The sequence below is a fragment of the Chlorella variabilis genome, assembly GCF_000147415.1.
Source record: "Chlorella variabilis unplaced genomic scaffold CHLNCscaffold_2, whole genome shotgun sequence".
Taxonomy (NCBI): domain Eukaryota; kingdom Viridiplantae; phylum Chlorophyta; class Trebouxiophyceae; order Chlorellales; family Chlorellaceae; genus Chlorella; species Chlorella variabilis.
The window spans coordinates 1262618-1287240 of record NW_005435086.1 but is presented as its reverse complement, the minus strand read 5'-3'; the positions used below and the strand labels follow the sequence as shown (position 1 = coordinate 1287240).

The window sequence follows — 24623 nt, the reverse complement described above, 5'->3', positions numbered from 1 at the left end:
TGGCGGCGGGGCTGTCAAGGGGAGAGGGCAGCGGGCGCAGGGGCGGCGCAGCAGCAGGCGCGCGCGCACCGCTCCCTCAGCGCCCTCCCCCTCCTCCTCCGCCACCTCCAGCCTCAGCTCCACAAGCCCTGGCTGCTGCAGCACCGACGTCGCCTCCTCCTCCTCCCCGCCCGCCGGGGTGCCGCCAGGCAGTGCCACCTGGCCGGTGCTGCGGCTGGCGGTGGGGGTGGCGGTGAAGGCGTCGGACACAATGTCGGTGAGCATGCGGTTGACCACGCTGTGCATGCTGTGCATGCTGTCCGAGGTGGGCATGCTGAGCATGGAGGAGGCGCAGGAGCCATCCCCCGCCAGCACGCCGCCGCCGCCGCCACCGCCGCCGCCCTCGCCCTCGCGTTGCGCCGCCGACGCGGGCGCCGCCACGTGCAGCGTGTCGCGCAGCGCCGCCGACAGCATGCCGGCATTGATGCGCGGCTGCTGCTGCGGCTGCTGCTGCGGCGGCCCCGCCGCGGGCCCGCCCTGCTGCTCCGCCGCCGCGGCGGGCGCGGGCGCGCCCCCGGTGCCGCCCAGCCCGCTGCCGCGCGGCGTCAGCCCCTCGCCGGCCCCAAACTGGTGCGCGCCGCGCAGCGAGGCGGTGGGCGTCAGCTGCTTGGGCGTGGCGGAGCTGCCCAGCGCCGTCACCAGCCGCACCACCAGCTCGTTGTAGCTCCTGGAGCCCACCGCCGCCGCCGTGGCCTCATCCTGAGGGTCCACCAGCCAGCCTGAGGGGAGGGAGCGGGGAGGGAAAGGGAGGAGGGGGTCCCGCTGTGGCAGTCAGCGGGGAGCACGGCGGGGAGCGTGCCGGCGGGGCCACGCAGGATGGGCGCTGGCTGCGCTGCCAGCTCGCGCGCGCTGGCATTGGCGGCAGCCTCTGGGGCGCACTCCCCAAACGCCGATCCACACAGCGCTCTCACCGTGGACCAGCTGGATGTCGAGCAGGTCAAACACGGCCTGCGGGGGGGCAGCACAGGAGGGGAGGGGGAGGGGGAGGGGGAGGGGCAGGAGGGGGAGAAGGCTGGAGGGTCGGGGCAGGCGCGGCAGGCGGCAGAGCAGGCACGGCACGACGTAGGTGTGGGGTGACGGCGCTGCCTCGGCCCTGCCACCTGCCGCCAGCCGCGCGCCAGCCAGGCCAGGCGGCTGCCGCAGCCTCACCGCCTCGCGAGTGAACTCGAAGCCGCGCGTGTCGGTGAATCGCGGGTTGACGTCGATGCCGGTGCACAGCTGGGGCAGCAGGCCGATGACGTCGGCCAGGTTCTGCTGCAGGCTGGCCGCGTGCTCCTCGCTCACGCCCGCCCCCCCCTCCAGGCTGTTGGCATCCAGCAGCAGCCCCGCCACCATCTCCACCAGGCGGCCCTGCGGGGCGCAGCGGGGGTGCCGTGCAGGGGGGGGGAGGGCGGTGGGTCGCCGAGGCCGAGGCAGAGGCAGCGCCGCGGCCCCTGCCAGCAAAACCGCAGTGGCGACGTGCTACGCGGCGTCGCTGGCTCTGCGGGGGCACCCACCTGCGAGACCTCGCCCACGCCTGGCGGCAGCTGCAGCTGGTTGCGCAGCAGCAGCACGTTGGCGATCGCCAGCAGCGGGCATGGCCCATTGACGTCCTGCGGAGTGGGCCGGCCAGGCGCAAGGGAGGCCAGGGTTTCAGGGTGGGGTTGGCAGCGTGGGGGCCACGAGCGCTGCACGGCTGTGTGTCCCCGGCACGGCGCTTGCCGCGGCAAGCATTGCTGCCGACAGACCTGCAGCATGATGGGGACGCGCCGGCCCCGGAAGGTGATGGTCTTCACTTTGTGGCTAGCCTCCGCCATGACGCCTGCCGCTTCCTACCCGTGTGCCGTGGGTCACGCTGCCGCTGCTGTTGCAAGCGCTGACAGGCTATACTGGGAACCCTCTGGCGGTGGGCTTCCTGCAAGCAGTGGAGGAGCAGCAGTGGAGGTGGCGGAGCGGCAGGTGGCGGGGCAAGGTGTGAACTCTGTGGGGGCATCATCAGCAGCACCAGGGGTGCTTCCAGCGGTTGTTCCTGCGTCCCGACGCACACCTGGAGGAGCCACAGCCAGGGCCGCGAACTCGATGATCAGCCTGATGACGGCTTGGGAGCTTCCAGAGTGCTTGGTGCGTGCAGATGGGGTTGTACAGCCCGTCTGCTCAGGGGTTGGCGGCCGCCTTCAGCTGCTCGCCACAAGCGCTGGCAAACTACGAGCCCCTGCTGTCGTGCACGCCCCTAGCGAGAAGAGAGGGACAGAGCGATGCCAGCCTTGCAGGCTGAACGGTCAAACACAGGGGCCGGGTGTGGCTCCACAAGGCACCGCCGCCACCGCCAGGTTGGTCGTCCTGCCGTCCTGCCAATGACAGGGAGTGACGCGTTTGTAGGGTATGGGTAGCAGTGTTGTGAGCTCTGTCAACTGTCAGCCACAGAATGCCTGCATTACTCCAACTTGATCCCTGGCCAGCAACTGCAGTGCCCCGGACCCATGCCCATCTTGGTTCAGTAGCGGCAGATGCGGCGGCGTTGGTCAACAGGTGACAATTTACATGGGGAAATGCAAACGAATTAAGTCATTGAAAGGCAATTGTTTAAAAATTGAAGCTGAGCTGCTGAGCTGACAGGCGTGCGAGGAGGTGGGCGGGGAAGTTGAAGGTTGCGGGATGGGAAAAACGCGGCAGCAATCCGAGTCTCGGCAATACAGAGCTTCAATCAGTGGAGTGCAACAACCACAAAAAAAAACTCGTGGTTGGTCAACATTTGGGCGCAAGAGCGGCATCTGCTCGCGTGAACGCCTTGTGCACGAGGCTGGCCCTGTGCAGCCTGCCTGTGCTGAGATCAACCAGCCGCTGGCAGCAGCCTGGGATGCCCCCCAGCAGGCGCGGCAGCCCGGCCTGGCGAATACGGTCCGCAGTGAAGAGGTAATGGTTGATTCGGTTCGATTTCGTGCTGGAGTAGTCCTCCACCAGGCTGAGCACCAGGTGGCCTGCCACGGAGCTCAGGCGCAGGCAGAAGGCGCCCACGCCGTAGAGCTGCAGGCACTGCACCGCTTCTGCCCGACTCACATCGAACCCCGCCACAAGCTGGGCTGTCGGATGGCAAAATATTGCGGGTCCCACTGCTGCAATGACCTCCAGGTGTTTGCTGAACCAGGCGTTGAACGCCGCCAGGCGGGCAGGAAGCGGCTGCTGGTGTGGATGGAGGCCGCTGCCAAAGCCTGCCTGCCTGGCCAGCCCCTCCAGCTCCCGGTCCTTGAGCGGGCGCCGGCACATGCCCAGCTGCATCCACTGCTGCTTCACCTGCTGCAGAAAGCTGGCCAGCGACAGGCGATCCTCCCCCTCCTCAAGGGCTGCTACTGGCAAGGTGACCCAATGACGCTTTCCGGGTCCCTGCATTGGGCAACCGAGGCGCCAGAAGAAGGGGTGGTGGTGCCTTGGGAAAGGATAAAGAGTTTGGAGGTGCCAGAAAGGAGAGTGGTGGGTCGTTGGCAAGCATCTCAGAGACAACGCGCAAGGCACACGCACCCAACATCGGGCGCGGGAGCGCCCAGCCGCATCGCGCTGACGGCGGATCAGCAACCCGAGTGCCCACATCCCAGCCGCTAAGCATGCCGCCAGCCATGGCATCGCTATTTCTCCTCATATCTGCGGCAGCGGTTGCAGTTATATCAGAATGCAGGCAAGCAGATCTGCACGCACAACTCTCTCCACGGGCGGCCAAGCCACCGTCACCACTAGCTCATGTGGGGGGCATATTCGTTGCGCATTCAGCTGGCTCCGTGCCGCCCACCTAATCCGCATGAATGCCTTGGCCTGGATCTTCTGAAGAGGGGAGTGGAGCCGCAAACCTTACAGGGCAAGGCCGAGGTGGGTGGACGTCTCGGTGCGCCCCTCCACGTGCGGGTTTCGGGTGCCTCCCAAGACAACAACACGACAGTGAAAGATGAACAAAGAGCAGAGTGTTGCAGGCGCAAGCTGCGCAGCACCGTGTAGGTTCAGCCTCTGACGAGTGAGTAATTACGCATGGCGCTGCAGGCACAAGAACGGGCGTTGCAGCAGGGATGCGATGCAATTGGCCGCCGAGCCGAAATGTGCCTGAGGCGTGCCTGAGCCCCACAAGTCGTATGAACCTCAAATTGACAACCGGATAGGGGCGGCACCCAAGGGAGCCCAAAGAATGCCATTTCTCACATTCGGCCGAAAACGAAGAAGGAGGGACTGAAACATTGCAATGGGACCACTCCAGGCGATGCCGTCCCCAGGCTGCCCGCCAGTGCAAGCAGCTGCACTCCTGCCTGATATGCTATTGCTGTTTACAGTCCTGCCTGATAGCAAGGGAAGAAGGCTTGCACAGAGTATGCCAGTCAGGGCAGCAGCACAGACCAGCGAGCAATTGCTAAACCCCAACCGCCGCATAGCCTTCCCCGCAGCTGAGGCAGCGGTGTCGCGCTGCTGCCTGCCTGCTAGCTGTCGTGGCTGGCAGCTCCTGCATCGCATTGCACAGCCAACGCCATCGCCCAGGCTGCTGAATCGCGTTCGTTGGCGTGACAGCTGCAAGTCGATCGTCTCAAGGATGATGGGAAGCCTCCTGCTATGGCTGCCGCTTGGCCGTGGCGACTGCTGCAGGCGGCTCAGCTGCAGCTGCTTGGCGCAGCACATCCATGACGCTATGCTCCTGCATGCGGCAGTGCGACAGGGCAGAGTCGGTCGGCAGTGTTTGACAAACCCTCTGTAGACACCCTCCTCCCTGCCCACAGTCACCCGATCCCGCTGCACACCTGCGCAATCTGTTTGGCTCGATTCCTTTTCTGCGTTGGGCTAAACCCTGAGAACCCCCACGGTTTCTGCCATGCTCCTGCAATGGCAGCACAGCGGCGGAAGCAGCGCAGGGTAGGCGGCGGCGGCGGAGGCAGGTGTGGGGATGGTTGCAGCAAGGCCCCGCGGCATCACAAAGCAACACTGCTGCGTGCTGGGCGTCCGAACCAAACGCTGCTGGAGGGCGGGCCCGAACGAAAAGAGTGAGGGAGGGCGTGCAGCGGCTGCTCACGTCCTCCAGTGCTCTTCTTGACCGTCTCTAGCACCGTGGTGAGCCTAAACAGCAATCCCGACCCAGAAGACCGCATGCTGCACGGGGAGGCAGGCCCCAAGGGCCCCAGAGCGACCCAGAGGAGGATGGCAGGCGATAACTATCACTGGCAGAATGCAGAATTTGTGGCGGCAGAGCATTTCAGTTTTGGTTTGCAAGCAACCCGCCACGCTGGCGGCATCGCCGCGAACAAACGCATAGCAGGCCATGGCAGGGCGGCAAGGGAGATCATCAGGCTTCCAGATTGAATAACCGACAGGCCTCATGTGCAGCACATGTCACTGCTGAACACAACCACTGGGCAAATGTTCAGCCTGTCGAAACAGACCGCCTACCCGCCTACAGGGGGCATGTCCCTGGCCCACCCCAATTTCATTTACAAAGCACACGACCCCAGGAGTGCCAGCCGTGGGCTCATGGGCTGCCTGGCTCACTGTTGCTGGCAAAGAATCCTGCATTCATGCCGCGCCATGCTGCGCTGGGATTTGCTCGGCGGTACGCCTGTATAGATGCCGCGCCATGCTGCGCTGGGATGAACAAGCAAAGGGGTCGGTTCAGCCGCTTTCCCCTGTTTGTGGAGGCTGGTGCCGTAGAAGCAGCCAGCCAGCGCCTGTGGGACGGGAGTTCCACGAGCTGGCCCCTCATCATGCCTGGGCCCAGGGCCGTGGCCGTGGGCTTCGCCTGCCTGCTGGCCGCACTGCTGGCGTCTCCCGGTGATGCAACCAAGGCGAGTGGGCAGGCGCAAGCCACGCAACTCGCGGCTGCGTGCCCTGCCGATTGCCTCTGCTCCCTCCCCTTGCGCACTGTTCCCTGATCGCGTCCAGCATCCTCCCTGAGGTGAAAAGCGAGGCCTGGGCCCGCCCGGTCCTGCCTGCAGATCAGAGTGTCTTCAGTCGGGGAGCTGCACGCCGCTCTGCTGAACGGCGACGTCAGTGAAGTAGAGGTGGTGCCCAATGCGAGACCCGGCGCCTGGAACTTCAGCACCGCCTACTGGCCCTCACAAGTGCTGGAGCGGGTGGTGACGGTGGTGACGGTGTCGGGCAAGGACGGTCGCGGCGCGCAGCCTCCCCACTGTGAGTGGCTGCAGTGCTGCCGGGTGCAGCCATCCTCTGCAGAGCCAGCCGACTTCAGTGTGGCTCTCCCGCATCAGGGCAGGGCCCCGTTTCGCTCCCCACGGCGCTGCCGAGTGCGCCCTCGCCGCGACGCCAGCCGCTGCCTTTTCACTCAACCAGACCCTCGCCCTGCGCCTGGTGCAGTGGATGTGAGCCGCCTGACCGAGCTGGTGGTGGTGCGCGCCCCCGGCAGCCTGGTGCCGGTGCTGCCGCTGCTGTGCTTTGCGGCGGGCGCCGACAACGGGAGCATCGTGGTGCTGGGGGGCGCCGCCTGCACACACGTCGCGCAGTCGCCCGCCACAGGCTGGCCGCTCAGGGTGCGCGGGGGCCCGGGGCAATGGTGAAGGTGCATGCGTGGCTGGGCCGAGCAGGGCAGCGCGCCGCGGGGGCGGCGTCGCGCTGCCGCACGGCAACGGCCCGGGTGCTCATGCCGCGAGCCGGCCTGCTGGCTTCCCACCACCACTACCCATCCCTTGCCAGCTTGTGAGCCCCAGCCTGCCACCCGCTCCACGGCAGCCCCGCCCAGCCCCGCCCAGCCCATCCTGTCTCCCCGCTCCCTCCCCTGCCTTGCAGTCAGCCTACTGGGCCACCTGGCGCACCGACTGGTCCCAGCTGGACGACCGGTGAGCCACCCTTGCTTGCCTGGCCTCCACCTGCAGCTCACCCTGCGCCGCCGCTCACTATGCCAGCTGGCAGGCGCCCGCGGTGCTCCAGCGGCCCCCCCACCTTCGCCTACCTTCACCCAGCTGCCCTGCCGGTTGCCTCGCTCGCCCGTCCACACCCCACCCCGTCTCCTCAACCCTCCACCCTTCCGCAGCACCGTCCGTGTGGAGGACACAGGAGAGATCAGCAGCGTGCCCCACGGCGTGCACTGGCGCACCCTGGACACCACCCCGCGCTGCGCCAGGGACGAGGCGCCCGGCGGCGGCGGCGCCCGCCCCAGCGACGCGCAGCTCATGGCTGCTATGGCAGCCACGCTGCTGGCCTCGCTGGCCGTGCTCTACTACGGCCTCAACCACAACGGTGGGCGGCGGGCGGGGCGGGCAGCGTGCGCGCGCGTCGCCTGCGCGTGTGTGTCGGTTGCCGATTGTTGTAATGTGTGCAAGGGGCTGTTGCCCAGCACGCTGCTGCACGCAGGAGCCATGCGGCGTGCCCGCTGCCCGGTCGTGCTGATTCTGAACTGTGGTGGTCCCTGCCGCTCGCCCGCCCCTGCCCGCAGTGGTGTATGTGAGTCGCGAGGAGAGCCCCGAGGTGGCGGTGGCTCGCTCCAAGGGCATCATCCTGCAGGCGCTGATCGGGCAAGGTGGGGGCGCTGCCTGGTGGCACGCCAGACAGCCAGCTGCCTTCGGCTGGCCATTGCGGCAAGCGCCGCGCTTCCTGGTCTCTCCCAACCTGCTCCCGCTCGCCCACCTCGCATGCCGCCACCGACATTCACCACGCTGCTCCGCACCGCGCCGTGCCGCACGCACGCCGCATCCACCGCACCGCGAAGGCCCTCCCCGCCCCACCCCGCCCTGGCGCAGGCACGTTTGGGCACGTGTACCGCGGCCTGTACCTCGGCCAGACGGTGGCCATCAAGGTCATCGAGTTCCCCACGTTTGAGCGCCGCGCCGCGGCCCAGGTGGCGCGCGAGTGCGCGCACGCGCTGGCCTGCTGCCACCCGTCCATCGTGGAGTGCCTGCACCACTGCACCGTCACCGTGCGCACGCAGCTGGGGCGAGGGCTCGCGCAGGCGGCGCCCGCGGCCAGGGAGCAGGAGCTGGCGTATGCGGATGAGGAGCTGATGCGGGCCCACGCCGCCCAGCAGCAGGCGCAGCAGCAGGCGCAGGGGCAGGCGCCCGCCGCCGGCCAGCCCTCCACCGCCTCGGCGCCGCACCAGCCGGCCACCGCGCCCCTCGCAGGCGCGGCCGCGGCCGCGGCGTTGCCTCGCCGCGGGCCCGCGGCAGCGGGGCCGCCCTCGCCCTCGTCAGCCTCCTTGGGGCCGGAGGGCGCGGTGCGGCACCCCGCGGCCCGCAGCACCGCCAGCACCTGCTCCACCGCCTCCACCTCCTCCTCCACCTCTTCCTCGGCATCTGTGGAGGGCTTCATGGCGCTGCTGGTCATGGAGCACTGCTCGCTGGGCAGCGTGCACCGCGCCATCGCCGCGGGGCGCTTCTTCCAGGACCGCCGGGGGCGGGTGCCCAACCTGGTGAGCTGAGTGGAGAGCCGGGAGGGCGGGAGGCTGGGCTGGGTGGGGACTGGTGCGGGTTTGGGGAGCTCAGCTGCTGGAGCTCCCGCCGCAGGCAGCGGGAGGGCCTGGCCGGAAGCTGCTCGGGCGGTGTGCGGCCTTGGCTCGCAGCGCAGCCCAGGCCACGCCCCGCTCGCTGCCTGCCCGCAGGACTGGGTCTGCCGCACGGCGCGGGATGTGGCGCAGGGCCTGGCCTACCTGCACGACAGCCTGCACATTGTGCACCGCGACGTGTCAACCAACAATGTGCTGCTGGCGCCCGACGCGTCAGACCCGCGCGGCTTCCGCGCCCGCCTCTCCGACTTTGGTGGGCTGCCCGGGGGCAGGGAGGGGTTGGGAGGGACGGCTGGGGTGCAGGCGGCCGTCGGCGCCGCAGCGGCCTCGCCTTGAGCGCTGATGTCTGGCTGTGTTCCACCCTGCGCCGCCGTGCGCCTGCAGGCCTGAGCACCGTGCTGCGTAACTGCCAGACTCACAAGACGTCGCAGCTCAAGGGCACGGTTGACTTCATGGCGCCAGGTCAGCACGCCAGCTCAGCCGGCATCGCCCGCCGAGCGCACCGTTGGCTGTGCACCGTTGGCTGTGCACCAGCAAAGGCTGCTGTCCGGCAGCCACGGCGGCGTCCGGCGCCTCCCGCCCGCCCGACCTTGCTGACCTGGCGCCCTTGCACTGCTTTTGTGTGTGCCCCGGCAGAGATCTTCGTGTCTGGCGAGATCCGTTTTGCTGTGGATATCTACGCACTGGGCATCATGGTGTACTGGATGTGCAAGGGGGAGGGCCCCTTCACGGGCATGGCCCCCTTCCAGGTGGTGGGGCGCAAGCTGGAGGAGCTGCACACCAGGCGCCTCCTCCTGCTGCCCGCCACCATGCCCGCCGACCTGCGCCGCCTTGTGTGGGACTGCTGCCACCACGACCCGCGCCAGAGGTGCGCCGCCGCAGCAGCAGCAGCCGCTGCTTCCACATCTGCTGCTGCTTGGCCGAGCTTGGCCTGCTGCTCGCATGCCTGGTTGGCAGAAGCAGTGGGGTGGGGCGCCCCAGCCGGCAGGCTGCTCAACCCTGGCTGTGCCCGCTGGCTGCCTGCAGGCCCTCGGCTGCCCAGGTGGCCGACAGGCTGACCCATATCATTCAGAAGCAGGCGGAGGAGCGCACGCGGCAGCAATCGATGGCTGTTTGAGCGGCCTGGCTTCCGTCTGCCGCTCCGTCTGGGGTGTGATCCTGCCCCTGCTGCCGTGTGCAGCAATGTCAGGCACAGCCAGCCCATAGGGCTTACTCGTGCTCCCTGCTGCTGCCGCATTGTGTGCTGCTCCAACTGCGGACCAATGCACCACCGCTAATGCAGAACTGCTCATGTACACCTGCTAATGCGCGACTGCTAATGTACAAATGCACACCTGTCCGAACATTTTCCCCCTGCGTTCCGCTGCTCTCCCCGGCATTTGTGTTGGCCTGTCCCTCCCTTCCCGCATTCCGGTGCTCTCCCTGCTGTCCTGTCTGTTCGCATTTTCATTGGCCTGTCATCCCATTTGATCACCATGCAGTCGTGGGACTGACCTGATAATACACCAATAACCAACAATAGCGCCAATAACATCATTTGGGCTGCCATGGTCTTGCGTTTTTTTCATTTCTTTTTCCCCCAAGCTCACATTTGCTTGAACCGCAATGCCACTGTACGCATGCTTGCGATGCACTTTTGACTGTGTTGCTTCCCTGTGACATACTGAGCTCACATTTGTGTGTCAGTTCTAAGGAGATTTCAGCAATAAAGACAGCAGGGCCCAGCATGTCGCCCAGCATGCCGGCAAAAGGCGGCTGCCGACCTGGCGGCGTGATTGGCGATCGCCTCTATTTCATCATCCCATAATCCGTCCCACTTCTTTTTCTTCTTCCGTCACCTGAGAGCACCTAGCTGAGTCGCAGAGTGCGAGGAAGCCGCACGAGCAACCCGACATCACCACTCACGGACCCTGCGGTGGCGCTCAGCGCGATCTGGCTATCACCTAGCCGCCCGATCTGATCTGCCAGGCGCCCTGCCTCTCCCTACCCTCTCCCTCCCCTCGCCGCCGCCGCCGCCACCGCCACCGCCTGCTCACCGCCCCGCCGGCGGGATGGCCTCCTGGGCGCCGCTGCTGCACGAGCTGGTCGCCACTGAGCTTCCGGAGCGCGACCACGCCGAGAAGACGCAGCAGCTGGCTGGGCAGCTGCGGCAGGCGGGCACCCCGATCCTGCGGCTGGTGGAGGCCCTCGGCCCTTTCCTCACAACTGATGACGACCCGCAGCGTGCCCGAGCCACCAGCGTGCTGGCAGAGGTGAGCACGGCGGCCGCACACTTGGGGCTTGGTCCCTGGGCCACCCTCTAAGATTGATGGGCAGTCGCCGCCGCCGCCGGATCGGCGGCCCGGCCCTCCCACCCCCTTGCGCCGCTCCTGGGCTGCCGGTGCAGGTGGTGGCGGCTGTGCCGGCTGCCGCCGCGGGCGAGGGCGACGTCGTCCACCTGTCCCAGTTCTTCACCTCACGGCTCACAGACTGGTGAGCAGCACAGCCGTGGAGGCGGAAGCTCGCTGCGGCTGCTGGGCACCTCCTGCAGGGCGGCCCACGAGGCATGACGGCTCAGGGCTCTCCCTCGGGCTGGCGCCTGTGCAGGCCGGCCGTGCGTGGCGCGCTCAAGGGATGCCTGGCGCTGCTGTCGCGGCGCGGCAGCGCGGCGCCCGCGAGGCCCGCCCTGGCAGAGGTGGAGGAGGCGGCGGCGGTGGAGATGATGCGGGCCTGCGTGTCGCATGTGTTCATCCGAGCGCTGGCGCAGCAGGACCGCACGGTGGCGCTGCGCCTGGTGACGGCGGCGATGCGCGGGTATGGCGCTGCGCTGCTGGACGCCGGCCTGGACCTTTTCGAGTACCTGGTCAGCTCAGGTGGGTGGAGGTGTGGAGCGGTGTGCGGCATGAGGTGGTAGGGGAGCAGCAAGGCGGCAGCGTTGGGAGGGATAGAGGAGGAGGGGGCAGGGCGGGAAGGCAGCAAGAAGCCGGGCGAGCACAGCCAGCTTGCACGCGACGTGGTGTCTGCATATGAGGGGGTGGCTAGCACCGGCGGTCCCGCGTGCAGTGGATGGCGAGAAGGACCCGCGCTGCCTGCTGCTGTGCTTCGAGGCGGTGCGGTGCCTGCTGGCGCTCTACCACCGGCAGCCGGACACCAGCCTGTGCCACGAGCGGCTGGAGGTGAGGGGCAGTCACGTGGGAGGGCAGTCATGTGCGGGGAGCAGGCACGTGTGGTCTTACTCAGCAATTGGCCACCAGGCTGCAACACACATGCCCTGCCGCGCCTTGCTGTGGGGGACGCCAAGCACCAACACTGAGCTCTACATCGCATCTACTTGTGTAAACGCATGTTACATGCACCCAGGCATCCATGCTTTCCACCCTGTGTGCAGGAGGGCGCCGAGGAGCTCTTTGAGGTTTTGGCCTGCTACTTCCCCGTCACATTCACCCCCCCGCCCAATGACCCCAACAGGTGGCTTGCTCTTGCCCGCGCTGCCTCGTTGGGCGGTGCTGGGAGGCGCCACAGAATCGCAGGCGCCGCCTGCGCGGCAGCCCGCTGGCCGCCGTCGGGCCGTGCCCGCCGCTGGCACGCTGCCCGCCTCTGTGCCGTCCTGCTGCCCCCTGCCTGCCTGGCCGGCCTGCCACCATCCCTGCCTGCCCTTTTCTTGCCGCAGGATCAGCCGGGAGGACCTGGCAGCTGGGCTGGAGGCGGCGCTGGTGGCGGAGCCGCTGTTTGCGCCTTACCTGGTGCCTCTGGCCTGCGAGAAGCTGAGCTCCACACTCAGGTGCGGCAAGCCGAGGAGGGAGGCCCGGCAGGCAGGGACACGGCATGGAGAAGCCAGCCACGGCCAGTACCCTCCTTGCAGCTGGCGCGGCTGCGGACTGCCATAGACGGCGCCGCTGTGCCCTGGCCCGCCCGTTCCCTGTGCAGGCAGGCCAAGCTGGACTCTCTGTCGCTGCTGGGCGCGTGCGCAGAGGGCTACGGCCCCGCCCCGCTGGCCGGCCACGTCAGCACGCTGTGGTCTGCGCTGCGCCCCGAGCTGCTGGCGCCAGCTGGCGAGGGCCTGCTGCCTGCCGACGTGCCGGCGGCTGCCGAGCTGGCCGCGGCGGCAGCCACGTGCCTGGCGCGGTGTGTGGCTGCTTTCCAGAGCGGCGGCGGCGGCGGCGGCGGCCGTGGTGGCGAGGAGGAGGTGCCAGCTGGCGCCAGGCTGGCGGATGCCGTGCTTCAGGACTCGAGCCTGCAAGACATGATGGCGTGCATCCAGTCGCCCGGCTCCGATGCAGCCGTGCATCGCCGCAGTGTGCTGCGGGCGCAGGCGGGGGCGCGGGTGGCCGAGGCGCTGTGCCGCGCTGGCGGCGCCACGGCCGCCCAGGCGCTGGGCCAGCTGCTGCCTCCGCTGCTGGCGCTGGCGGCTGCACGGCCGGCAGAGGGCAGCAGCGGCGGCTGGCAGGCCCAGTGCCTGGCCTGGTGCGCCGTGCTGGGCATGCTGGCAGCGGCAGCAGAGGCGCCGCCGTCCGCGCCGCCAGCAGGCGTGGATGGCGAGCTGGCGCGCCAGGTTGTTGCTGCGGCTGCCTCTGCGCTAGAAGCGGCTGCTGCTGCGCTGGCGCCTGCCGTGGGTGCTGAGGGGGAGGAGGCGGAGGAGGCGGCGCCGGGGCCCAGCGCCCAACGGCAGCCCCAGGCGGCCTCCTGGCCGCTGCTGCCTGGCGACTGCACCCAGCAGCGGGCGGCCACCCTGCAGCTGGCGGCGCTGGCGGCGCTGTTTGGCGACCCTCGCCAGGCGGCGGCACTCCCCGGGCAGGACGTGGAGGCAGCAGTGGCTTCCGTCCTGCACCTGCTCTCCGCACCGTGCGCCTCTGCCTCCACCTCGGCCCAGCAGGCAGCAGCCGTGGCCCCGCTGGCCGCCCTGGCGCGCAGCGCCCACGCCGCGGCGCTGTCGGACGCGGCGCTGCCGCGGCTGGTGGCGGCCGCGGGGCGGCCGCAGACGGCGGCGGCGGCGCTGGCGGCGCTGCAGGCCCTGGCTGCCGCCTCCAGCGGCCTCCAGCTGGACATTGTGGTGGCCCTGGATCAAGCCCTCCAGCAGCAGCTGCCGGCAGCGGCAGGGGACCCCGCAGGCAGCGCCGCCCAGCTGATGCAGCAGCTGCTGCGGGCGGCTGCAGGCATCGCGTCGGCGCCGCCGGCCCACGGCGGCGCGGCGGAGCCAGCGGCGGCGGCGTGCTTCCTGCAGCTGGGCCAGCACCTGTTGGATGCCGCCCAGCTGCTTCCCGCGCAAGCAGCAGCGGCGGTGGGCGCCGAGGTGCAGGCGGCGTGCGGCGAGCTGGCATACCATGCGATGCGCGGCGCCGCCGCTGAGCAGCAGCAGCCGCTGGCGGCGGCCGCCGCGGCGGCCGTCATGCAGCGGGGCCACGCGCACCTGGCAGCGCCAGGCGGCCTGCAGGCCACGGTGTGCTGTGCCCTGCTGGTGCCGTTGAGGCAGGAGGCTGTGCGGGGGCTGGCTGGCCAGCAGCCGGCGGCGCCGCTTGTGCAGCGGCTGGTGCAGCTGGCGCAGGCGCAGCCGGACGGCAGCCCAGCGGGGCACTGGGCGGCCCTGGCGGCGGCCGCCCTGCTGAACAAATGGGACCCGGCAGGTGCGCCTGGGGTCATCCAGCCAGGGGGAGGCACTGGCTGGGCTGCCATGTGTGCCACGTGCCACTCATCTCTGCCTGTCCTCCTCTCTCCATAACCCTACGTTGTGTCCGCCCTCACGCTGGCTCCTTGTTTCCGTGGCCTGTGCTGCAGACAGCGACAGCGCGGCGGCCTGCTCCTCTGCCGTGCTGCAGCGGCAGCTGTACCCAGCCTGCGGCCTGTCAGCGGGCGGCGGCAGCGATGCTGGCGGCGCCGCCTGCCTGCCGGCGCCCGCACCCTCGTCCTGGCGCTACTTGGCGGCGGTGGGCCGGGGGCTGGCCATGCGAGGCTCTCGCGAGGCGGATGCGGCTGTGGGCAGGGCGATCGCTGCTCTGGATGCAGCGGCGCAGCGCTGGCAGGCGGTCCAGGCAGAGGGCGGAGGGCCCCTCGAGGCAGCGGGCAGCGAGGCAGCGGCTGCCCTGCAGCAGCTTGCAGCGGGGGCCCAGGCTGCCGCACACTTCCTTGAGGCGGCGCTGGATGGCGGCGCTGCGGGTGCGGGCCTGTCCAAGCAGTCGCATGCGGTCTGCAAGCCGCTGTGGCAGCAGCGCCTGTACACTGCCGCGGCCGCCCGGCTGCTGCCCCTGCTCGAGGGCAGCCTGCGGGGCGCCAGCGCGGCGCGCCAGGCGGCGGCGGCGGGCGGCGAGGGCGCGGCCCCGCTGCTGGCCTCCCCTGTGCTGCTGCTGGCGCTGGCCTGCCTGCTGTGCACGGCGCCCAGCGGCGTGCTGCAGCAGGAACAGCGCCGCATGCTGCCCTGGATGCTGCAGTGCCTGGCCGCGCTGCAGCGGGGCCCGCTGGCGGACGGCGAGCTGCTGCTCTCGCTGCTGCTGCTGGTCAGCGATGCGCTCATGAGCAGCGCAGGTGAGGCCCGAACAAAGGCAGCCCAGCACACGCGCGTCGGTGGTGCATGCCTGCATGGCGCATGTGTGTGTGGCTGGTGGCCGACTCCCAACCTCACGCCCCGCTCATCCTTGTGTCGCTTGCTGTGCTATGTTATGCCCCAGGCAAGCAGCAGGCGGAGGCGGAACTGCTTCCACGCCTTGTGCCGGCCCTGCTGGAGCTGACGGCGTACCGCCCGGTACCTGCAGTACGGGAGACCGCGCTGCAGTGCCTGCTGGTACTGGTGGACCTGCCCTACACCTGCCTGCACCCCTACCGCCGCGCCGTGGCCGCCAGCCTGGCGGCAGCGGTGGACGACAACCGCCGCGGGGTGCGGCTGCAGGCTGCACGCTGTCGCCAGGCCTGGACCGCTTCCTGAGCCACAATGGCAGGCAGTGTTTACAGGACAGACTTGCGACAGCAAGCAAGCATTGCCAGGCGACCATAGCGCACACAGTATGGCGGCGCCTGCCATGCACAGACAGCCAGACAAATGCACATATGGTTTTTCCTGCGCTGCCATTGAGGGCGTATTATCGCACGCTAGGAGTTTATGAACGAATTCGCAGCTCGAGCTGATAGGAGCATGGCTTGATTGGAGAGCGCTGGCTGGTGAACAGCGCAGCCGATACACCAGGGCCCATGGGACCGACTCGACAACCAGGGAGACCCCACACCAGGCTCGCCAAGCAAGCGGGGCGATGCCCGTGGCCCGCGCCGCGCTCTCTGGCGCCAGCAGAAGCAGCGCAGCCGCCGCGCCGCGCCGCGCCGCGGCGCTCACTTGCGGCGGCGCAGCTCCCGCTTGCTCTCGCTGGGCGGCGGCTCGTCGCCCAGCGCCGCCGCCGCCGCCTCGGCCTGCTGGCGCGCCAGGCGGCGGTGGTAGCGGGCGCGCAGGTCCTGCTGCATGTTCATCACCATGGTGTTGATGAGGGAGGTGGGGGCCAGCTTGACGAAGAGGGACTGCGTGTGGGGGTGTGGGGGTGGGCGGGGCAGCCTGAGCAGCTCAGCACAGCGGGCGCAGGCCAGGGGATGGAGACACAGGGGGCAGGGAAGGCAGCTGCGGAGGGCGAGGGGTGTGCAGGCAACAGAAAACGGCGCGGGGGCAGGCAAGGTCTGCCGCCACGGCGCGCTCGGAGCATGGGGGTGCCTGCGCGGGCGGGCGCTGCACCCTGCACCTGCAAGCCGTGGAACCAGTAGGGCGTGAAGCTCGTCTCCCGCCCAATCTGCTTCACCGCGGCGGCGGCCCAGGTGGCGGGCATGGGCGCATCCAGGCGGGCGCGCCTGCGGGCCCAGGGGCGGGCACGCGGGTGCGTGCTCGGCTCAGCGCGCCAGCGGCGCAGCACGCCGTCACTTGCTCGATGCCGGCGCTCCCGCCCGGGCGGCCCATTCTGGCAGTTGGTCAAACCTCCGACACAACACACACACACACGCGCGTGCACAAGCATCACCAATATACCAACACGGTATCCTCCACACACAGCCGCCCCACGCCACCCCACCACCACCACCACCCGGCTCACTTGATCTTGGACATCTTGGTTGCCACGTACATGGGCGCCTGGTTCTGCACCCTCACCCCCATGGGGCTGTACTCGGCATCCAGCGACCGGGACAGGCTGTCCACGTATGCCTTGGTGGCGCCGTACACTGGAGTAGGAGGGAGGGGGCAGGGGGGCAGGGGTGGCAGGGGTGGGTCCAGGGGCAGGAGGCGGCACGGGAGGAGGCCAGGGGCAGCCGGGGGCAGGGGAGGAGGCCAGGGGGAGGAGGCGGCAGGGGAGGAGGCGGGACCAGAGCAGAGCGGACCGGAAGGCAGTGCGGGAGATAGTGTTGGGAGAGGGCACGCAGCCGGGGCATCGACACCGCCGCCTCCGGCAGCGGCGCTCCACCTCCACGCCCAGAAACAACACTATGCACCAACACACACACGCACGCACACGCACGCACACGCACGCGCGCGGCACGCACACCTGCCAGCAGCGGCGCCTGGGGCATGACTGTGGACACGCCGCTGCCGACGTTGACGATGGCGCCTCGCCCGCGCTCCCGCATGCCCTTCACCACCATGTGGCACAGCTGAACCAAGCAGAGGGGGGGGGCACAGGGAGGGGGTCTGAGAGTGTGGGCGGGTGTGCGGGTAGGCAGCCGTCGATAGAAGGCTCCAGCGCTCAGATGCCACCACGGCAAGCCGCCGCCGCCCACCACCAGTGTCAGGCACACCCACGCACGCCCCGCCGCCACCCCGCGCATCCGTAGCAGCCCCGCAGCCCGGCCGGCCGGGGCTCTGCCCGAGCAGCCAGCTCGCTGTGCTGTGCTGTGCTGTGCTGTGCTGTGGCATGTGCTCACCATGGTCGGCACCAGCGCGTTGATGGTCACCATGTCTGGCACCACCCCCGCATCCATCTCATCCAGGTACTCGGAGTGGTCGTAAGACATGCCCGCATTGTTCACCAGCAAGCCCACCTGGGCGTGTGTGGGGGGGAGTGGGCGGCGGGGAGTTGCGGCAGTCGGCCGGGCACGTATGGGTTCGGCGGGCGCGGCGGCGGCGGCGGCTGGGGCTGGCGCTGCGGGCGCCCCGCCGCCCGCGCCTGACCGGCTCGCCTCCCGGCCCGGCCGCCCACCTCCAGGCCCTCCAGCGCGGCGCCGATCTTGGCAAAGGTGTCGGGCCCCGCCTTGCACAGGTCTGCCGCCACGTACCGCGCCTCGACGCCGAACTTGCCGGACAGCTCCGCCGCCACCTCCTTCAGCTTCGACTCGGTGCGAGAGATAAGCACCAGGTTGAGGCCTGCGGCAACAGGGCGCCCACAGGCAGGCGTGGGGTGCGGGGACAGGGCCGGGCATCGCGGCGCAACGCACACAGCGGCGGCACCACCTGCCACCCGGCGCCGCCGCGCGCCGCACCCTTCTTGGCCAGCTCCTCGCAGTAGGCCTTGCCGATGCCATCGGTGCTGCCAGTGACTACTGCCCAAGGGCCGTAGAACTTCAGGTTGCGTCCGGGGCGCAGGAAGTAGGCGTAGACGAAGCCGATCACCGCCGCCACAGCTTGAAGGGCTGTCACAGCCAGCAGCGCCAGGGCCAGCCCATTGATCAGCAGGCCGGCCGGGTGGCTCTGCAGCGTCTGCAGGGAAGACTGCAGCACCTCCAGGGCCTGGAGCAGCATGGCAACGTTGATCGGTGCCCGCAGACGTGTAGCAGGGCGCGGAGGGAGCCACAGACTGTGGAGTTTTGTGTGCAACTAAATCTTTGGTACTGGCCCGCTGCGCTGCCGCTGTGCACCGCCACCAACGGCCGATGCGAGGAGGCGTGCATTACAGCTACTGAGATTGGGGCATCCAATGCAATGAAGTTGAAGTGATGAGGGGGTACAAGGCAGCCGGCATGAAAATTGGCAGCATGAGCAGACGGAGCATACTGGACAGAGGAAGAGCGGCACCGGGCAGACAACAGCAAAAGCGCACAAGCAGATTGGCAGCGGCAGCGTTCATTGGGCATTTGTTGGTGAGTAAAACGCATCGCCTGGTGGGAGGTCAAGCGGGTACAGGAGGCACGTGCAAGGTGATTATGATTTATGATGCAGCAGGAACGCCAGAGTGGCCAAGCTGTCTTGGGTGGGGTGGGTGGGGGCCGTCAAGGCTGGAAATTTGGTGTAGCACACCCGGGCCGCCCTTATTTGCCCCATGGTGGAACAACAAGGGTCGGGTGCAGCTCAGCGCCAGTGCAGGTGGCCCGCGCCTCCTCCTTCTCCGGCCAGCGGCGTGCGGCACATGGGACACTTTTGGTGCCGCCACAGCCAGGTGTCGGCGCACTTGACGTGGAACACATGGCTGCAGGCGCTCAGCTCCCGCACATCGTCCCCCTTGCTCCACTCGCAGAGGCAGATGGCGCAGGCGCCGATGCGCAGCGGGCCCGCGCCCTCCGCCGCCTCGGCTGGCGTCAGGCGGCGGCGCGGGATGCGGCACAGCGCCGCCTGCGTGGGGCAGCAGGAGCAAGAGCGGGGGCCTTGCTGGGGCCGGCAAGCCAGCGGATGGAGGCAGCAGACCAAAGCATCCGCAGATTGGTGACCACGCAGCGCGAGCAAGCTGCTGCAGGGCAGGCCGGTGCCATGCCGGGCCAGGGCGCACCTGCTGGTCCTCTGCGTCCATCTGGAAGAAGAGCTCCAGCACATCGACCGCGCGCTGCACCAGCCCCTCCAGAAAGTCGCCCAGCTGGTCGCAGAAGATGGCAAAGCGGTCCTCAAAGCCCAGCGAGGCATCCGAGCAGTGCACAAACATGTCCCAGATCTGCAGCGGGGTGGCGGGGCGAGGGAGGCGGAGGGTAGCGTGGGCGCCGGCTGTGGAGCAAGCGGCAGCGGCGACATGGGGGCAGGGCGGGGAGACGAAGAGGTAGCAGGGACAGGTGGCTGCCGCCGCGCAGCCCGTCTCCATGCTCGCCTCTACAAAGCGCTCCAAGGTCTCCGCCGTGTAGGGGCATCGTGCTCTGAAGCTGCGATACATCGCCCGCAGCGGCGACAGCTGCTTGGCCAGCTTGCGCACGACCTCCACGCCTGCGGCAGGGGCGGCGCGACCGTGGAGATCGACCGTGAGGAGCTGGATCCCGTGGCAGCATGCACGCGGCACTCGTGCTGCAACCCTCAGCTTGCCCAGGGAGCTGGTACGAGACGGGGGTAGGCGCTCGTCCGGGCGGCGCTTCCGGGCGAGGGCGGCACCCTTCAGTCAGACACTGCCGACCCCGCCCGGGCCGTTTCCGGCCCGCAAGCATGCCACGGCACCGCCCCAGCTCCAGTGCCTGCAAACGAGCGCCTGGTGTCAGCGCGACTCACAGCATCCGGCCGCCAGCACGTTGAGCAGGATGACGGCCGCAAATACGGTCTCCAGCATGCTGCCCCCGAGCCCCGAACGGGCCCCAGTCCCAGCAAACAAGGCCGCGACCCCAACAACACTGTTGCGCAGTCGCCGCGGCCGCTTGAGCGTGCAAACTGTTGAAAGGAAATTGGTGATCGCCGCCGGTGGGCGGTCCGAAAGAGGAGAGCTCTCAGGGGGGAAGGTCGGCCACCGTGGCGGAGTTTGTTGCCGCTGGGCAATGCTGCTCCATCCCAGTTGGTGCAGGGCCTCTGCATCGCCTCTGGGGTCACAGGGGATGCAGTCAGCTGCAACCCTTGCGAGGCTGCATGTGGTCAAGTGTTTCCGTGCCAGGCAAGAGTGCTCTCCCCACAAATGCAGATTGTTGAGGCCATTTCAGGCACTCAACGGAGGGGCGGGCAGCAGAGAACCGTCACCAGGCCAATGCTGCGGCAACCGGCGGCGGCGGGTGGTGCAGCCGCGCCGACCCTTGCCCCGCCCCTCGCGAAACGTCCTTTGCAGCACACCTATGCCATGCTGCAGGGCTGCCAGCAGCCGTGGCCTGAACATTTCCGCATCAGCGGGGCATACGGCGCCGCAGTCGCAGTCGCTGGCACGGTCGCTGCGGCCCATCCCCATCACCGTCGTGACGGTGGCCAAGGGGTCCAGCAAGGGGGCAGAGCTGATGGCGCTAGAGTGGGCAGACAAGCTGAAGCGGTGGGTGCTACCTGCGGTCTAACACAGTCACAGTTGCTCCAGTCGGCTCACCTGGTGTCACTGTGAATACGCTGACCCGCCTGCCTGGCCTCCGCTTGCTGTAGGTACACCAGCCTTTCGCAGATACAGGTAGGCAGGCTGCTGCATGTTTGTGGGCAGAACAGGATCGACTTGTCGCGCACACCTGGCCCGCTTGCAGGTCAAGCCCAACCCTAAGAATGCCAAAGAGACGGCGGTGGCGGTTCGGCACGAGGGGGAGCGGGTGCTGAAGGTGTTGCAGCCCTCGGACCGCGTGGTGCTGTTGGATGAGCGGGGCAGGTGGGGACGGCTGCTCAATTGAGCAGACTGCGTTGCAGCCAACTGTCGGCCGTTGCTGCTCGGCAGTTGCGAGGAGCAGAGGGGACTGCGAGCAGCCGGCCTTTTGAGGGGCGCCGTGCCTGTTCATGCCTGCGCAGAGACATTTCCAGTGAAGACCTGGCGCGGCTGCTGGCACAGGTGGGATGGGCGCAGCCGCAGGGGCCAGCCTGGCAAGCAGAGGAGCTTGCGCACCTGGCATGGGAAAGGCCATGGCTCAGGGGACCCCAAACTGCACCCATCCCAGCTTGGTTGCTGCGCTGGCCTGGGCTGCCTGCTTAATGGTTGTGCGGTAGGGGCGACAATTCGCAGAGTGCTGGACTGCTTTTGATGCCCCTCGGCGCAGGCCTCTGACCAGAGCTGGCCTTTGGTGGTGTTCTGCATAGGAGGCCCCTATGGCCACGCACCCGCAGTGCGGGCCCGCGGCAACGACACCATCCGGCTGTCAAAGATGGTGCTCAACCACCAGGTGGCGCACGTGGTGCTCCTGGAGCAGCTGTATCGAGCGTGGACCATCCTGCGTGGGGAGCCCTACCACCACTGACAATGCCAACCGCTACCCAGTTCCCAGCTTCCATATTCTTGGCCATATTCTGCCGCTCTTGTGCTTGTTGAACTGCTTTTCCAGGTGTGCTTGCTGCTCAGCTTTGTTCATCTCGCCCTACAAATGCTCCCTATTAGAATCAGAACGCACAACTTTGTTGTTGTCAAAACACTCGCGACAGGAGGGCAAACACCAGGCCCACTCCAGCACCCATGGCCACCAACTGGCCCAGGCCCCCCACTGCTACTCGCGCTCGCTGCTGCGCCGTGGAGCGCACATGGGCCAGGCGCCCCTCCGGTCCCGGCCGTGGCTCTCCCAACGCTGTCGTCTCGCCCGTCCGCGTGTTCCAGTAGTATGTGGAGCTGCAAGGCCAGCCACATGTGCAGGCCGTGGCCAAGTCGGCAGAAGCGGCAAACCAGACGATGGGGTGGGTCTGCAATACACCTGCCACCCGTTTCAAGAGCCCAACCCACCCTGTCTGCTGGTGCACCACCTCGGTCCACTCTTGTCCCACTGGCACTGGTGGCAGCGGCGGCTGGGCGGCAGCGGGGGCGGCAGGCGGCGGAGCGGGGCGGCGGGCTGGTGCTGGTCTCGGGCGCCCGCCGCTGGCCATGCCGCGTCGAGTGACATCTATCAGGTGCTCCGCCACAGCCACAAGCTGCTTCCTGGCGGCAAGAGACATGAGCGGTGCGCAGATGTCTCGGGGAAAACCTGGGTTGCCAATTGTACTCGATATGAGGCCGTTGGATCCAGTGTTTGCGGTCATCAGGCTTTGAAGAGGGGCTTCAGGGTGTCCACGTGGCACAAGGAAAAATCTCCCTCCGCCAAAACGAAGCACTGCCGCGTGATCAGCAGCAATGCGTGTCGATCCAGATGCAGGTGGGCCAAGGTCAACGGTGTGCGCCGGTGCTGGTACAGCCTGCCTGCACACGTTGATGGCAGGCTCACCGCACACGCCGACAGCATTTGACGCGTGTGAGTCATTCGTTTCATCACCATCTTGTTCTGTTCAGCTGTGTCTTTGGCGCTGCCACTTCCTGTTCCCTTGCAAGCACCCCGCCGACACCGCCCGCCTCCAACATCTCCCACAGAGCGTCGACTATGGCCAGGGTGATCCTCGTTCCCCCGCTGATCGACGAGGGGGTGCTGATGGGCCCGCCGCCACGCCCCGCGTTCGGGAGGCATAGTGCCAGCCAAGCGCCCGCCGAGTCCCAGTCTGCCGTCACTGGCGCCCCCATGCTCTTCCACCTGGAGGGCTTTGAGCTGGAGGAGGCCGCAGTGACCGACCCCGTCTCAGAGAGCGCCGCACGCACCAGGCAGACGGTGGCACGCTTGCTGCAGCCCGGCGCAGACGACCAGTCGGTGCGTGCGCCCCCCTGCTCCGCCTCTGCCGTGCCACGGTTGCACCAGCCAACCAACCCACCAACCAATCCAGCCTCCTGCCTGCCTGCAGCTCTACTCTGCGGTGATGATGGCCACGCAGGCCGGCGGCGGCAGCCTGGATGCCACCGCCCAGGTGCTGGCCCGCCTGGGCTACACCGTCAAGCTCAGCAGCTCCGCAGGGGGCACCCTCCGCAGCCTGAAGCACACCTTCCTCACAGCCACCCGCAACACCTTCATCAACGGTGAGAGCAATAGTGGCCTTCCTGCCCAAGCAACAAGTCAGTTGCCTGGCCAACCTTTGGTTCACTCTGTCCTTGCGGCCCCGCAGGCGAGCCCGCCGAGTGGATCATCGACCCCAGCTTTGCCTCGGCCTTTGCCGTCGCCTGCCCCACCCCCCGCTTCGCACACATCCTGGAAGCGGTGCCGCCGGTGCTGGTGGCGCCGCTGCCGCGCCTGGTGCGCGCGCTGCTGCTGCTGGGCGCCGAGCTGGCGCGCTGCTTCGAGAAGCAGGGCATCCCGCTGCCCCCCTGGCGCCACGCGGACGCCATCACAACCAAGTATGATGCAGTCAGCTCGGTGGTGGTGCACGGCAGTGGCGAGGCATCAGCGGCAGCAGCAGCAGGCGGCCCCGGCCCGGCAGCGCCGCAGGTGGCAGCGGCGGCCGCGGCGCGCAAGCAGCAGCGCGACCGGCAGCAGCTGGAGCGTGTGCATGTGCGCCTGGCGCGGCTGGGCGTGGTGTCCGACCTGCCTGCCCCGCTGCCACCCTCCACCTCACCATCCTCTGGCGGCACACCCACCACCGGCGCCGACAAGGGGGCTGTGGACTCGCCGCGCAGCGTGCTGGAGGTGAGGCGCCCCGTGCTCCCTGGCTTCCTGCCCTGCCCTGCTAGAAAGACAGGTGCCCTGTGCACCGCACCGTGGCAGGCAGCGCCCTGTTGTGAGCATGGAGGGGACCTCTTTCGACGGCTGGTCCTGCTGCACCAGCAGTCTGCTCATGCCCAGCCGTTCCTTTTCCCTCCCTGCGCAGGCTGCTGACCAGGGCAGCGCCTCCCAGCGCGTTGTGGGCTTCGAGGCCAAAGCCCCCGAGTGCGTTTGTTGTGGCTGGCGGCCAACTCGATTTCGGCCGGCGTGGCGGCAGCAGCAGCCGCACCAGCGGCACGGGGGGCAGCAGAGCCTGCTTGGCTGCCGGTTGCAGCACTGCGGTGCAGCAGCGTCAGCTGCATGATGCCGCCGCCAGTACCCGCCCCCGGTTCAGCCAGATTGGCTGGCCGGGTGCTGGCTTTGGCCCTGCGCCTGTGGCCTGATGCGCCATAACGTCATCTGCCGTTTTGATTGTGCCTCCAGTGGAGGGGCCGCTGCTGCTGCACTGGATTGGTGCCTGAAAGATGCCGCCATCCCAGTGCCTGATTGTGAGGAGTGCATGCTAGTGTCCATCTGCCCAGTTAGCGAACACTTCCCTTGCTTGATCGCATTCCGCCTCTCTCTACCGGCTCGCATTTCATTTACCGATTTGTTTTGGGAATCTCCTTAACAGACTATTCCATCGATTAGGGAACGTCACCACTTTTTGGCATTGCCTGCCTCCCTGTAATCGAGTCGTACCCGCTCACTGCTGCCAGCATCGCCACCAAGGGGGGGCATAGTTTAGGCTGGGCCTGCTCGACAGCACCACCGCAGCTGAGCAGGCATTGCGCCCGCAACCAAGCTGGCGGCTGGTGCCACCGAGCACAAACGCTGCCTCAGCGGGCACAGACCTTCGTCGCATGCGACAGGCTAGCCAAAGTGACTC

General features: G+C 68.2%; 7 protein-coding genes across 7 annotated transcripts in view; 4 read left to right on the top strand and 3 right to left on the bottom strand.

Annotated features, from left to right (window-relative positions):
• Window positions 1-1835, bottom strand: part of CHLNCDRAFT_137880 (hypothetical protein) — a gene marked incomplete at both ends in the record, with an annotated part of 3481 nt that extends 1646 nt beyond the window's left edge. Inside the window, 5 exons of the mRNA XM_005851138.1 lie at window positions 70-758; window positions 951-987; window positions 1189-1389; window positions 1536-1631; window positions 1767-1835. Of these exons, the coding sequence (XP_005851200.1) occupies window positions 70-758; window positions 951-987; window positions 1189-1389; window positions 1536-1631; window positions 1767-1835 (1092 nt within the window). The remainder of the gene's footprint in view (window positions 1-69; window positions 759-950; window positions 988-1188; window positions 1390-1535; window positions 1632-1766) is intronic.
• Window positions 1836-5741: 3906 nt separating this feature from the next.
• Window positions 5742-9605, top strand: CHLNCDRAFT_137878 (hypothetical protein; the record flags this gene model as incomplete). Its single annotated transcript, XM_005851432.1, has 11 exons — window positions 5742-5765; window positions 5973-6168; window positions 6352-6524; window positions 6781-6830; window positions 7025-7230; window positions 7427-7510; window positions 7731-8395; window positions 8585-8741; window positions 8873-8950; window positions 9125-9356; window positions 9515-9605. The coding sequence occupies 11 exons, from the start codon at window positions 5742-5744 to the stop codon at window positions 9603-9605; spliced, it is 1956 nt and encodes a 651-aa protein (XP_005851494.1).
• A 934-nt stretch (window positions 9606-10539) lies between these two features.
• CHLNCDRAFT_137877 (hypothetical protein) lies at window positions 10540-15380 on the top strand (the record flags this gene model as incomplete). Its single annotated transcript, XM_005851431.1, has 9 exons — window positions 10540-10740; window positions 10875-10960; window positions 11075-11340; window positions 11531-11643; window positions 11856-11935; window positions 12138-12248; window positions 12395-14088; window positions 14240-14983; window positions 15127-15380. 9 exons carry the CDS (start codon window positions 10540-10542, stop codon window positions 15378-15380), a joined length of 3549 nt encoding a protein of 1182 aa, XP_005851493.1.
• Window positions 15381-15778: 398 nt separating this feature from the next.
• CHLNCDRAFT_56728 (hypothetical protein) lies at window positions 15779-18196 on the bottom strand (the record flags this gene model as incomplete). Its single annotated transcript, XM_005851137.1, has 7 exons — window positions 17900-18196; window positions 17620-17783; window positions 17345-17461; window positions 16969-17074; window positions 16522-16648; window positions 16177-16282; window positions 15779-15961 (listed from the first exon to the last, which is right to left on the bottom strand). The coding sequence occupies exons 1-7, from the start codon at window positions 18156-18158 to the stop codon at window positions 15779-15781; spliced, it is 1062 nt and encodes a 353-aa protein (XP_005851199.1). The 5' UTR covers window positions 18159-18196.
• A 541-nt stretch (window positions 18197-18737) lies between these two features.
• On the bottom strand, window positions 18738-18887 carry CHLNCDRAFT_15680 (hypothetical protein; the record flags this gene model as incomplete). Its single annotated transcript, XM_005851136.1, has 1 exon — window positions 18738-18887. A coding segment is annotated over one exon (150 nt), but the record flags the coding sequence as incomplete, so codon positions are not given.
• A 1247-nt stretch (window positions 18888-20134) lies between these two features.
• CHLNCDRAFT_137874 (hypothetical protein) lies at window positions 20135-21451 on the top strand (the record flags this gene model as incomplete). The annotated part of the gene is made up of 6 exons (XM_005851430.1): window positions 20135-20139; window positions 20380-20553; window positions 20658-20682; window positions 20753-20871; window positions 21009-21048; window positions 21254-21451. 6 exons carry the CDS (start codon window positions 20135-20137, stop codon window positions 21449-21451), a joined length of 561 nt encoding a protein of 186 aa, XP_005851492.1.
• Window positions 21452-22552: 1101 nt separating this feature from the next.
• On the top strand, window positions 22553-24138 carry CHLNCDRAFT_137873 (expressed protein; the record flags this gene model as incomplete). The annotated part of the gene is made up of 5 exons (XM_005851429.1): window positions 22553-22813; window positions 22905-23076; window positions 23163-23680; window positions 23862-23920; window positions 24030-24138. The coding sequence occupies 5 exons, from the start codon at window positions 22553-22555 to the stop codon at window positions 24136-24138; spliced, it is 1119 nt and encodes a 372-aa protein (XP_005851491.1).
• Window positions 24139-24623: the final 485 nt, after the last annotated feature.